This window comes from Phyllostomus hastatus, unplaced genomic scaffold, assembly GCF_019186645.2.
Source record: "Phyllostomus hastatus isolate PE091 unplaced genomic scaffold, TTU_PhHast_1.1 phas_scaffold_182, whole genome shotgun sequence".
Classification (NCBI taxonomy): Eukaryota; Metazoa; Chordata; class Mammalia; order Chiroptera; family Phyllostomidae; genus Phyllostomus; species Phyllostomus hastatus.
Window position 1 is genome coordinate 20781036 of NW_025334013.1, and position 13486 is coordinate 20794521.

The 13486-nt window shown below is 42.4% G+C and overlaps 1 protein-coding gene across 8 annotated transcripts in view; it reads left to right on the plus strand.

Annotated features, from left to right (window-relative positions):
• Positions 1-2: 2 nt before the first annotated feature.
• Positions 3-13486, plus strand: part of LOC123832106 (S100P binding protein) — a 29151-nt gene continuing 15667 nt past the window's right edge. The window contains exons 1-6 of one of the 8 annotated variants that reach the window (XM_045859605.1): positions 3-103; positions 5988-6152; positions 6742-6786; positions 7328-8058; positions 8704-8786; positions 10236-10339. In XM_045859605.1, the coding sequence (XP_045715561.1) occupies positions 7330-8058; positions 8704-8786; positions 10236-10339 (916 nt within the window). In that variant the 5' untranslated portion in view covers positions 3-103; positions 5988-6152; positions 6742-6786; positions 7328-7329. The other 7 variants (XM_045859604.1, XM_045859608.1, XM_045859610.1 and 4 more) reach the window with 7 other exon arrangements.

Here is a 13486-nt window from a genome sequence, read left to right on the forward strand (position 1 = left end):
GGCCGCGTTAGGGTGGGGGAGGTCGGGGAGAGGGGCGATAAAATGGCGCAGGGGGCGGAGTGAGGCGAGGTCTTTCGCCTAGGCTTCGGCCCGGCTTCCGGAGGTGAACAGTGGGAGGGGCGAGGGGTCGACCTTCCCTGGCTGGAAGGAGGATGGGGGCGCCTGTTGCTTCTTCTGGGGACCACGTACGCTGTCCGCCCCGTTAAGAGGGTTGGGAGTCCCTCACTCTGCTGGGAGAAGGGCTCGTTTTCATTCTTGAGGTGATGGCGGCGGGAGGGAAGAGGAGGGGAGTGTCCCTGCCCCCACCTCCACGTCGGCGGGCTATAGGTGCCCCTCACCCTGCAGAGGAAAAGGGAGGTTGTTCCGCGGCCTGAGAGGCGGGGAGTGACGTCGGTTCTCCCAGCCTAGGCGGGATGGGGAGGGATGGAAGTGTAAGCGGGCGGGTGATGCCGCTGTGCCGCTGCCCCCCCTGGACCACTGGGGGGGTGGTTGTATTTGGGGAGGAGATAGTGGTCTTTCTGCCGGGTGGGGGAAGGAGAGCACGACCTGCCACCCGGGGGAGTGGGGGCCTTGGTCCCGCTGCGGTGTGTATGCGGGTAGCCATCCTCAGGAAGAGGGGTGCTGGTGCTGACGCGGGCTTGCAGACGGTCCGGTTTTGCCCCTGTTGGGGGAGGGGCGGAGATCAAGCCAGAGCTTCTCCCGCCTTCCGCGGGGAGGCGGGAATTTCTGGTCTCTTGGAGCAGGGAGGAGGGAAGTGCGAAGGCCGTGTCCCGGGGCGATGCTGTTCTGGCGGCTGTGGCATTTCTGAGACAGTGCTGGGGGAGGTCAGGCGGCAACCTCCTAAGGGTGGATTTAGGCCACTCTTCATCCTGGCTCTCAAGAACTGGAGGTGCCCACCATTTCCTTCCTGGGCCGAAGGGAGGGCAATTGGAACGCAGGGTGAACCCAGAAAGTGATTGAATTGCCCACCTGCTACCCCCACCTGACTTCCAGTTTCTTGTGGATATGTTACAGGCTCCAGGCTTTAGCAAAGGTGTCTGAATTAATTTTTTAAAATTTCTTTTTAAAAAGAAACCTGTTGCTGCGGCTTAGATATTGGTCTCCCATGTCTGTGTGGGAGGAGTGCCCTGGGGCCCTTTAGCAGAGATTTCCAGCTCTGGGTTGTTTTTCTGTCCTACAGCCTTTTCAGATACCTCAAAGGGAGTTGCACAATTCTTACAGATAATTGCAGCTCACTTTGATCTTGTTTAAACTTTATATCTGTCCCTTTTATAGGGCGGTAAAACCTACGGAGTGCAAGGCATATGGGGAAGGTCGGGAATGAAAGGCCAGTGGGGAAGTCCTGTCCCTTGGAAATAGTCCTTGCTCTTATCTGTCAGATCCAGGTTGGTAGCGCTCTTAGTTTTAGAGCCTTGAGAGAGGGATACGGGGTCGTGTCTGGTGTTGCAGTTTTAGTGGCCTGAATAAAATAAAGCTTTGTGCTTTAAGGCAGTAGGTTTCTTAGGTATGATAAAAATAGGAAGGGAACCAGTTTCTGAGGTTGCAACCGGGAGGTTAGAGAACAGGCAGGGTGGGCGTGGTAAACTGAAGTGTGAAGAAGGGGGTGGACAAGTGAGAGACGTGGAAGGACAGAATAGGGTCACAGAAGGGGTGGGGAGCAGAGGAATTGAGAGAGTTGGGAGACGGGAAATATTCTTCCCTTAAAAATAAAGAGATCCTCATACTTTGGTGGAGCTTACAAAGTAAGTACCAAGAAGGGCAGATGATGATGGTACAATGGCAGACAGAAGTACTAAGGCAGTCTTGTGGAACTGAACTTCAGAACTTCAGTTTTATCTGAGATTCCTGCCCCCCCCCCCCCGCAAATGCATTAAATACCAGCTTACGTTAGTATAGGGCTTTTAGGGTTAGACTGCTTTCATAAACTTGTCCTCATTTGAATCTCATGATAACCTGTGTTTGAAGTTAACAGTGAATAATTCCCATTTTTTCAGATGAGTATTCTCATCTGTATTAAGGTTCAGAGACTTCAAGTGAATTGCTGACGTTTCTGAATTTTAATTTAGCCCCTCTCTATAAGATACTTCATTGTTAGTTTGCAGAATCTGCCTGCAGTTTAGATGTCTGTACAACCTGGCCTTTAATTTAGTGTCAGAATGGTTGAATGCTGGGTTAAACAAGAAGAGATGGGGTGTCTAACCTTTTGGCATCCCTGGGCCACACTGGAAGAATAAGAGTTGTCTTGTACACATTAAGTACACAAACACTAACAAAAAACGATGAGCAAAAAAAAAAAGGTTTTAAGTAAATTTGTGACTTTTCTTTTGGGCTGCATGCAACTGGCAGCTGTGGGTTAGACACTCTGCTAGAGCATACCGGATCATTTCTTAACAAGCCGGGACTAGGAGAAGTTCCGTACCAGTTTAGCACTTTTCTTTTTCCTGTCATTGGTATGCTTCTCTTAACACCCTTAACGGGTCAGAGAGGTGATGAGCATGGGGTGAAGTAATTGATAGCCACTACTTATACAGCCTTTACATGGTGCCTGTGGTGTGCTGAGTGCTTTGTGTTCACAATCTCATGTCATTCTTCCAACAACCCCGTGAGGTAGGTGTTATGGTGGACCCCGTTTTACCGGGGAGGACATTTGAAACTTCAGAATATAATCATTGTATCCCCACTGGCTTCTCATTTAAAAATGTTATTATTAGCCCTGGCTGGTGTAGCTCAGTGGATTGAGCTCGGTCTGCGAACCAAAGCATCGCAGGTTCGATTCCCAGTCAGGGCACATGCCTGGGTTGCTAGGCCAGGTCCCCAGTGGGGGCCATCTGAGAGGCAACCACACATGATGTTTCTGTCTCTCTCTTTCTCCCTCCTTTCCCCTCTCTAAAAATAAATAAATGAATAAATGAATAAATAAATATTTCTTTAAAAAAAAGAAGTTACAGACCTGAGGTGTGACTACCCACCATGATCTGCCCTTAGGAATTTACGATAAAAAATGTTTTTATTATTAAATATTTAAAGCATATAAAAATTATAGGAATGAATACCAATAGTAATGAATACCACGATACCCACCATTTAGCTTTATCTTCCGTTGCCACATTTGTTTTAGGGCTTTGTTTTGTTTAAGAAAACGGGTAGAATTGAACCTCTTATGCCCCCAGCCATTCATCTTCCCTCCCCATGACCAGAGATAACCACTATCCTGAATTTGGCTTTTCTTCTTTGTATGCATGTTTTTATAACTCAATAATATATATCTATGCATATACAATTTGTAGTATTGTTTCTTTAACAAATTACAAAAAATGGGGAATCTGTAGATTAAAATACAAAACATCAGCCAATTGCAATGTAAGGACCATATTTGGATACTGATTTTTAAGAATCTTTAAAAATATATGACATTTATAGAGTAATTGGAAGTCTAAGCCAGATATTTTATGATAAGGACTTCTCATTACTTACAAATGAAATGATGTGATGCCTGGTATCTGCTTCAGAATAATCCGGTTAAGTGGGGAGGTCCATGGGGTAAAATTAGTGGTATGTCGATGATAGTTGTTGGGGTTGGGTGATGGGTATGTGAGGGTTCATTATGCTATTATGTTATTTTTGTGTATGTTTTAAATTATGAATATGTTTTAAAATGAGGAGGTAAAATTAGGAGAATGATTTGTGCAAGTTAAAAATTATATGTATACCTGGCTGGCGTAGCTCAGTGGATTGAGCGCGGGCTGCGAACCAAAGTGTCGCAGGTTCGATTCCCAGTCAGGGCACATACCTGGGTTGCAGGCCATGACCCCCAGCAACCGCACATTGATGTTTCTCTCTCTCTATCTCCCTCCCTTCCCTCTCTAAAAATACATAAATAAAATCTTTTTAAAAAATTATATGTATGTGGTACTGTTGTGCATGGTTTTGCTCCCAGTCCCTTTGGAACATTCTGGGAGCGAAGCTCAGAAGAGCCAGCTCTGTGGCTCTGGATGTTAGTGTGGCATAGGAATTGATGTTTTCGGTGGTTGTGGAGGATGTTGGTCCTGTGCATGCACAGTAAAGTCATGATGTTTTTCTTCCAGTGAGTTTTGGCCCCATTCAGGGGTATTTCTCATGTTCTTCCATTCCACCTGGGAAGCCAGGGGAAGCCTGCGCATAATAAAGTGGCTTAAATTAGTTTTGCCAAGGCACCAGAAACCCTCATTGGTGTCCCTATCTTTCATGTATGTTAGAGGGTATAGTGGATTTAGAAGGCTCTGCCATGTGCTGGCTGACCCTAGGCAAGTCTATCACAGGGGTGAAAGAAGAAACAACATTGCCTTTGGAATTAGACTTGAGTTTGGGTTCTTGTTCTAGCATTACTACTTCTGTGTATTTGGTTAAGTTACTTTATGCCTCTGAACTTTGGTTTCCCAAGAGTGAAAATCTATTGAACTTTGGTCAAGCAGGTGCTTGAACTAGACCTTTTGGAAGGAGTTGGAGTGAGAGTAGGGGTAGGGGTAGGGGCCCAGAAAGGGCTTCTCCGAAATGGAGTTGCTTAAACTTAGTGTCTGAAGTACTTGTGATTGACAGCCACAAACTTTAAGTGAAAAAGAAATTTCCAAAAGTAAACTTCTGCCTAAAGAAATACCTTTTAAATAACTTGGTCACCGGGCAGAGAAATTACTTTTTTATTCCTAGAGGAACCTGCTTCAGTGCCTGGAACTCTCACAACAATTGCTGGTATAGTAAAAGAAAAAGTCTTAGCTCTAAGATTAAATACAACAGAAAATTTTGTTTCTTTGATAAGATCTGTGTTACAGGGATTAGTTGAAGGGATAAAGTAGAGTTGTAAAGTGTCTCACAGTGCCTGATTTATAATAGTTAATATTTCTTCCCTTTCTGTCCCACCTCATTTCTAAGATAAGTAAGTCTAACTAGCTTTCTTCTTTCTTTTATTATGCTCCCAGTTTTATTGAGACATAATTGACACACAACACTGTATTAGTGTAAGGTGTTCAACACAGTGATTTGATGTATGTACGTGTTGCCATATGACTATCACCTCACAGAGTTAAAATTTTTTTCTTGTGATGAGAACTTTTAGGATCTATTTTCTTAGCAACCTTCAAGTATAAAATACAGTATTGTTAACTGTAATCATCATGCTGTGTACTACACAGGTCCCTGTTACCATAATTTTAAAATTGTGTCATCTTTTCCCTTCCCTTCTAACTCTTTCTGTAGCACTGTATTGACCATACCATTTTGTGTTTTCTTATAGTGGGGTGTAATTTTAAATTGTTGTCTCCTTGGCAAGAGTATGCATTGTTTGAAGGTGGAAGTCACATCTTTATTTCTTAGAAATTACGTAGAGACATGTTATCTAGCTCAGTGCTGGGTGGTGATTGGAGCACAGAAAGTGTTTTCTGTAAGAATGCAGGAACTAAAGCTAAAATTCCAGGCGTGGTGTGGAGGCAAGTGGGGTAGGCGGAATTCACAGTCAAAAGGCTAGAATGAGTTTTCCAAATTACTGAGTTCGGTGGTTAATAATTTCTTACAGCTTCTCAGGTGTGGACATGTAATATGTAAAATACTAGCTTAGATATTGCCTGCCCCTTCCCTTTCCATCTCTTCTCCATTTTATAAGAGAGGAAGCAAGTCCAAATGGTTAAGTGGCTTGCCCAAATTGTTATAGCTGGTCAGTGACAGAACCAAGACTATAATCCAGGCCTTTGGACTCCTAAGCCAGTATTTGTCCTCCTAGAGCAAGCAGTACCCTTAAGAAAGTACAAATTGTTGAGCAAAACTAGTTTCTTAGTTGCATAATTTTTCCTTTAAAGGTTTTTCTTTGATGTTCTTGACTCAGAATCCAACTTTCTGGTATTTAAAAAAATCAAGATGAAAATTAATAGATGGAGCACCTTAAAAGCATAATACAGTTGACTTTGTAATTAGCAGAGTTGAAGGGATGAGAAGATCTTTAATTTCCTTTGTGCCTGCAGGAAGGTGGGAGTCGATCATTCTGACAAGTCTCCTGAAAGGCGCAGCTCACAGGGGCTGAAACGTTTCCAGTTGGGCTCATGACAAAGGCAGAGCTCACACTAGCAGCTCCACACAGTGTGGAAGGCGTTTCTTACAGTCGTGTGTTTTAACTTCAACAGGCACAGGTTTGTTTTTTTAAAAAGCGTAAACTGTGAAAACCCAACCATTTTATGTAATATAGGTTTGTTTTGTTTGTATGTCGTGGATATTATTCCACGGTAGTACATACAGATCTCATTGCTTTTTTAAATACAGTTGTCCCCACCTGTCTGCAGGGGATGTGTTCCAAGACCCCCAGTGGATGCCTGAAATTGTAGATACTAATGAACCCTATGTGTACTATGTTTTTTTCTATATATACATGCTTTTTAACTTAATGGGAAGCAATTTATAGCTTCTCTTTGGCATATTCGAATTGCCAGCATCACTACTCTTGCACTTCGGGGCCATTAAGTAAAATAAGGGTCACTTAAACACAAGTACTGCAGTACCATGACAGTTGTCCCGAATACCGAGATGGCTACTGGGTAACTGATGAGTGGGTGGCATGTGCAGTGTGGATGTGCGGGCTGAAGGGGTACTTCACGCCCTGGACAGGACGGAGTGGGAAGGCATGCAATTTCATCACACTACTCAGAATGGTCTGTGTTTCAAAACGTAGGGATTATTTCTGGGATTTTCCATTTAATATTTTTGAACTTCGGTTGACCTCAGGTAACTGAAACGGCAGGTGACTGAAACTGGAACGTGAAACTGCAGGTAAGGGGGTCTCCTGGAGTTGTAAACTATTTCATAGCATGAATGTGCCATGATTTTACTTAGCTGTTATCCTGGTGATGGACATTTAGGTGGTCTCCAGTATTTGGCTGTTTTGGATAATGCTGGTTTGGACGTGCTTGTAAATGTATCCATGTGTGTTGTTTGTATTGGTATTTCTGTAGGATAAACTTCCAGGAGTGAAATATCTGGGTCAAATGGCATTGCTGAGTTATTATCTACAAAATGTTGTGTAGACTTACACTCTCACTGACAGAGTGTGAGTACTTTTTCCTCCCATCCTTACCAGACTGGATTACTATGTTATCTTAATGTTTACCATTTTGCTAAGGAAAAAAAAAGTATCTCATTGTTCTAATATGTATTTCCATGATTCTGATAAAGCTAAATATCTTAGTCATTTTTCATATTATAATTCACAGTGTAAAGAATTTGAAATGTTAGGACACCGTCCCGCTATAGAGCAGACTGGAGTTGGTATAAGGTTCCTGTCCCTCAGCAAAACTGTCTCTTATTTCTCCAGATATGATGTGCTCACTAGTGCCCTCGCGGGCTTCCTTGGATGAGGACGCTTTGGATGATGCCTTGCTGGAACCAAGTGAAGGAGAAGAAGATGATGGCCTTTTCAGTGTCACTGAGGAAGAGGAGGAGGAGTTACTGAAGTCAGACGAGGAGGAAGAGGAGAAGTCACTGCAGGCGGATAAGGACGAGGAAAATGTATTGGATAGCTGTGCACCAGCAGCGGAGACTCCTGGCCTCTCCAGATTACCTCAGCTAAACACACCAGTTGGTCAGGGACCGACTCCTACAAAACCATTAAACAGACCCTTTGCACTAGAAAAGAACCATGTAAAGTTAACAGTTGTTGCACCATTTAACCCAGCGGTTTGTGATGCCGTGCTGGATAAGGACAAGACTGATGCGTCCACAGGTGTCGAGCAGCCCTCCTCCCTTGGAGAGGACGTGAGAGAAGACTGTGTTAGCCCGAAGAAGAGCAGACTTGGCACTTACTCTGAAGGGATCATTCCCAGCGACTCTGCCTGGGATGGGCCCCCATTCCCTTCTCCTTCAAATAATAGCTTTAAACAGACTGTCCCTGATCTAAGTACGCCTGATAGTAAGAAACCTACACCTGTCTGCTCTCAGGTCCCGGACCATTCAGAGACTCCTCGCACAGGGTCGTCCTGGAGAAATGGATCCCATAAGTCGAGTAGTGAAATGAGGTTGCCAGTCGTTTCCAGTTCCTCAGACAAAGTAAGTATATTTTTCCAAGGTGAAAGGAAAAGTCAAATTATTTTCACTGAGAAGCTCTATAGCAGAGCTTTGTCTTCAAACAAATTGGGGTTTGAACCCTGTCTAGCACCGTGACCCTGGACAGATTATTTAGCCTCTCTGTTTCCTCACATTTCTTACTTATGAATTAGAGTAAATAATCTTTCATGATATAGTAAAGATTAATAAAGTGTATTTACACAAATATACATATTAAATGACCACTTATTAAATAATTACTGAGTTGATGATGATTTTACTACTATTTTTCCTTTCTTTGTGCTTTAGCCTAAACCTCAGTCATTGGTTATATTGCCGTATTAGGTACAGCACCCGCTCTGAGTCAGCCTTGGAAAAGCTGAAAAGTCTTGGACAATTTACTTAACCACTGTAAGCCTGGTTCCCTTTGTCCCAAATAAATGTAATGATCCCTACTGCTTAGGGTTCTTTTTTTCCTTAAGATTATATTCACTCTCATTTAAAGAATTAGCGTAGTGCCTGGTACACAGTGAGGATCAAGGATAGGCCTCTGAGGCCTTTAGTTCAAGAATATTTCCATAGTGTGTTCAGTTATTCTCTTATAACTAAGAACCATCTTTCTTTCTGCATTTCTTTCACTCCAAAAAGGATGTTCTTGACAAGGACTCTGGGAAGCTGAAAGTCCCTGAGAGAATAGGCAAAGTCATTCCTGTTCTGCAAGCCAAAGCAAGGTACTGTCTAATGGAATATTCTGGTTTCTTCTTCAGTTTCTCTTCTCAGTTCCTCTGTTTTGTGCGGGGGTAGGGGGAGCAGAAACCCTGCCCCAGGAGTGAGCATAATTGAAGTTCTGGGAAAATCGAATAATCTCTGACCTCAGTTTGTCAATAAAATGAGGCTAATGAGGCCTTCTCTGCTGCCTCACAGGATTATTTTTGAAGAGTAAAAAAGACATATTAGTGTCCTGGCTGGTGTGGCTCAGTTGGTTGCAGTGTCGTCCCATAACTGAAAGGTTGCAATTTTAATTCTTGGTCAGGACACATACCTAGGTTGCAGGTTCGATCCTGGGTCCAGGCACATATGGCAGGCAGCCATTTAATGCTTCTGTCACATCAAAGTTTCTCTCTCCCTCTAAAAGCAGTGAAAAAAAAAAAAAAGACATTAGTGAAAGCACTGTATAAATTTCTTCTCCTGCGTATGGGAAAGCCTGATCACAGATATGATAGGAGGTTAGAATAATTTTCTAACAACATAGAAAATCACTTAGTCGTCTCTCCCAACTTGCATACAACTGTTCTGGGGAAAAGTTCCTACAGAGCTTGCAGATTTGGGTCACCTTTTCAGTCCGTGCTCTCGTTGCCAGGAGATGGCAGTGTCTTCACATGGGCTTTTGCGATTAGCGAGACTGTTTTTTGGGTTAAGTCACATTGACTTTTTACAGTGATATTTAAACGTTTTTTATTTGTCTTCCCATTTACTTATTCATTTAGTCTTTATTGTATTTTTTCTATTATGTTTAGTCCCCTTGTACTCCCTCTCCCCAATTTTTTTATTATGCAGATACTCTGCTTTTGAAAATGTAAAATACTACAAATAAGGTTAAAGTCCCTTTTCTTTTTTTTTCTTTTGTTTACATAATTTGGAAACTTTGCAAATTGCTTGCAATGGAAATTACACCAGAGAACATAACTCAGGCTACTTGGAACAGTAATAAATTGACTTATCTCAATATTATCGCTCGCAGACTCCTCAGTATAGTGCAGTCAGTATGAGCAAGGGCCAGACATTGTTCTTGCCAAGGTCACCAGTGTTCTAATTGCCAGATCCATCTGGTTCTTCTCTGTGTTTATCTCTTTAATTTTTCTGTGGCTCTATGAAGGAAGTTAGCTATTTCCCGACTAACCTTGAATTACTCAACAGATTCTTCTCTAGGAACTAGGTAGTTTCCACTTTCCTATGCCTCGTTACTAGATAGTTGCATATATTTCTACTTTTTACTCCCAACTCCATACTTGATTTCAGCTTCGTGCTGTGTGACTAAAACAGTCTTCTGTCACTGAATCTTAGAGTATTTTGCCTCTGAAAGTGAATTGTTCTAATTGTTTAGCAGTATATGACTTCTGTCTGTAAAACTTATTCACAATTCTAATGGACTGTTTTTCTCCTGGTTTGCTTTGTTCCAGGACTGATGTTCCAACATTTTCACAATCAGATCTAGAACGGAAGAAGCAAACTTATGTCAGGAATGTTTTTGCTCATATAAAAGACCCAATGGACTCGAACCAAGGTAACACGGTAACCAAAGTACGGCATGTGACGCTGCAATAGGACTTTTTTTTTCCAATGTAATATAGCTTAAATTGGGAGATTGCTTTGAAGTTTTTTAAGTTGGTGAGAAAGATAACTTCCTTATCCAAAACTTTTCATTCCAAGGGATTGCCTAACCAGATAATCCTCAAAGCGGCTGGGCTAGCTATGTTAGTGAGGTGTCCAGAGACTCATACCAGTACATGGAAACTATCTTCCCCATGGCTGATGGCTGTAACCAGACCTGTACTTTTTGCTAGGGATTTTCTTTTCTGAAAAATGGTGAAGTGGATGCCCAGGCACTGTTTAGTAATCATTGATTTTTATTTGGAATTATTTATTTTCCCCATTGCCTTTAGCACTTAAATATAAAAAAGCAAGCATTTCAAATTTCCTCCTGCATCTTGCTATCTGTATAAAAGCTCTTGAAAGGCTTTGACTACCTTCCAGATCCTTCAAGCTGAATTATTCCTAGTTCGTTAAAACCTGTTGCAAACCAAAATTGCTACACTCCTTCTCTAGCCCTCAAGAGACTGTTATAGTTGATGTTATCATTCATCCTGAACTGTTGGCTGATGGGAAAACCTTTCAAAGGAAACTTGTGGGCTGCACTGAAGGTGCAGAGGTTAGAAAGATACTGGTAAGAGAATTCTCATGAAGATAACTCCATATTCTGTCACCTTTAGTGTCTTTACTTATCCAGCAAATCTTTTCAAGTACTTTTCACTGGTGCTAGGTTTGAAAATTAGGGATTGTGAACGGAGAGAGAAGTGAGGTAGAGTCTTGACCCTTCGGGAATGGAGAGCCCAGAGAAGGGAGGATGATTACACTGCACTGTTGATCAGTGCTCTAATAGAATTAGGTGCAAAGTGCAGCAGGAGCAGGGAGAGCGCCCTTCTGTCTGTGTGTAGGCAGCGTGGAAGATGCGGAGGGAGGATGCCCTTAGGTGGGTCCCACAGAGAAGATAGGTAGTTCTGTTACTCTAAAATTACTAGAGAGGGTTTTAGAAGAATTTTTGACCCAAGATCAGAGGAATCTCCCCTTTCTTTGACAAATCTTGAATTAATTAGGGCTTTTTTTTCTCTCTTTTTTTTTTTTTATAAGGCTATGCGTGAAAAGGTTTAAAACTCTTGACACATCAGTTGGAAGAATTTTTTATTCCAGGTTCTTTTACTTTTTTACTCTAAGATTTCGTTAAACAATCAAATATTACTAATACTGATTGCTCAGCCCTCTGGTTGTGAGATCCCTTTGCTGAGTTGTCTTAAAGATCTGGTGGAACTGGGAACCCTCCTCCCCCCACCACACACCCCAAGTCACTGGAGGCACAGATTAAAAGAAGTTTGTCAGTATTCAGCCTCTGTGGAAGAGGCTGGGTCGTTGTTTTTCCCTCCTTGAGGTGACTTTTCTTTTTTATTATTTATTTGGGGGTTTTTTAGGGAGAGGGAAAGGGAGGGAGAAAGAGAGGGAGAGAAGCTTTGATGTGAGAAAGAAACACCAACTGGTTGCCTCTTGAACGTGTCCCAACTGGGGAACGAACCTGTGACCCAGGCATGTCCCCTGACTGGGAATTGAACTGGCAGCTCTTTGCTTTGCAGGATAACGCCCGACTGAGCCGCACTGGTCAGGGCAAGATGACTTTTCTTTTATATCCTAGGCAGTAGGTACTAATATATTCAGATGTACGTTTTCCTTTCTCAGGTGGAGCATTTAGAAAAGAAATTTCACAAGAAAAGCCATGAGCAGCTGCTTGTTTTATAGCATCCTTTCCCATCTCTTCCCCATTCAGCAGTCCCTCTCCCATTTTATCACAACAACTCTATCCCATAAGGATCAGCTAGAATAACTAGTACAGAGGAAAACCAGCATGCTTTAGTAGTTAGGAGAGTAAAGTCTCCTCTAAAGTTAACTTCTGGGTTCATATCCTAGCACCGTTGCTTACTGGTTGTGTGACCTTGAACCAACAAAAACTCAGTTTTCTCATTTATAAAATGAGGATAATAATGAGGCTTAACTTGTATAAAAATTATGTTACATATAAGTACAAGTATGATGCATAGAACAGTACCTAGCTGTAGCATCTAACATCATTTATTAAATACTTGGTATTAGCAAGAAAGTGTATTTTTTCATACTGAAGTGTTTTTTTTTAACATATTATTTTTAAGATTTTATTTATTTACTTTTAGAGAGGGAAGGGAGGGAGGGGGAGAGAGACAGACAGACAGACAGACAGACATCAATGTGTGGTTGCTGGGGGTTACGGCCTGCAACCCAGGCATGTACCCTGGCTGGGAATCGAACCTGCGACACTTTGGTTTGCAGCCTGCGCTCAATCCACTGAGCCAGCCAATCCATGGCCAGTCAGGGCCATACTGAAGTTTTTATAGGTAAAACAATATGATCTCAGGTGTTGGTTTTTAAATCTCAAAAAAAGAAAAAACAGTATGGGGAATTAAAGAAAATAGCCTTAACAAAATGTTGATAAATGAAGCTAGCTGAGTGATCGGTATGTAGGGTTTCGTTATACTGCATATACTTTGGTATGAATTTGAGAAATTCCATAATAAAAAGTTGTTTTTTAAAAAGTTTATCTTTTGCCCTGACCAGTGTGGCTTAGTTGATTGGGCGCTGTCCCACAAAATGAAGGATCTTGGATTCCTGGTCAGGGCATGTGCCTGGGCTGCAGGTTCGGGCTCCCAGTGGCGTGTGTTCAAGAAGCAGCCGATCAGTGTTTCTCACACTGATGTTTCTCCCCTTCTCTTTCTCCCTCCCTTCCCCTGTCTCTAAAACAATAAATAAATAAAGTCTTTTTTTTAAAGACTTTTTTTAAAAGACTTTATTTATTTAATGTTTTAGAGAGGGAAGGGAGGGAGGGAGAGAGACAGACAGACAGACGGACGGACATCAATGTGCGGTTGCTGGGGGCCGTGGCCCACAACCCAGGCATGTGCCCTGACTGGAATCGAACCTGCGACACTTTGGTTCGCAGCCCAAGCTCAATCCACTGAGCTACGCCAGCCAGGGCAATAAAGTCTTTTAAAAAAAATGTCAGTTAAATTTTCACAGGCCTTCGGCACTTGCTTCTGCCTTCTGGGAACCCAGTGCGATACTAAGTTCTTTTGTC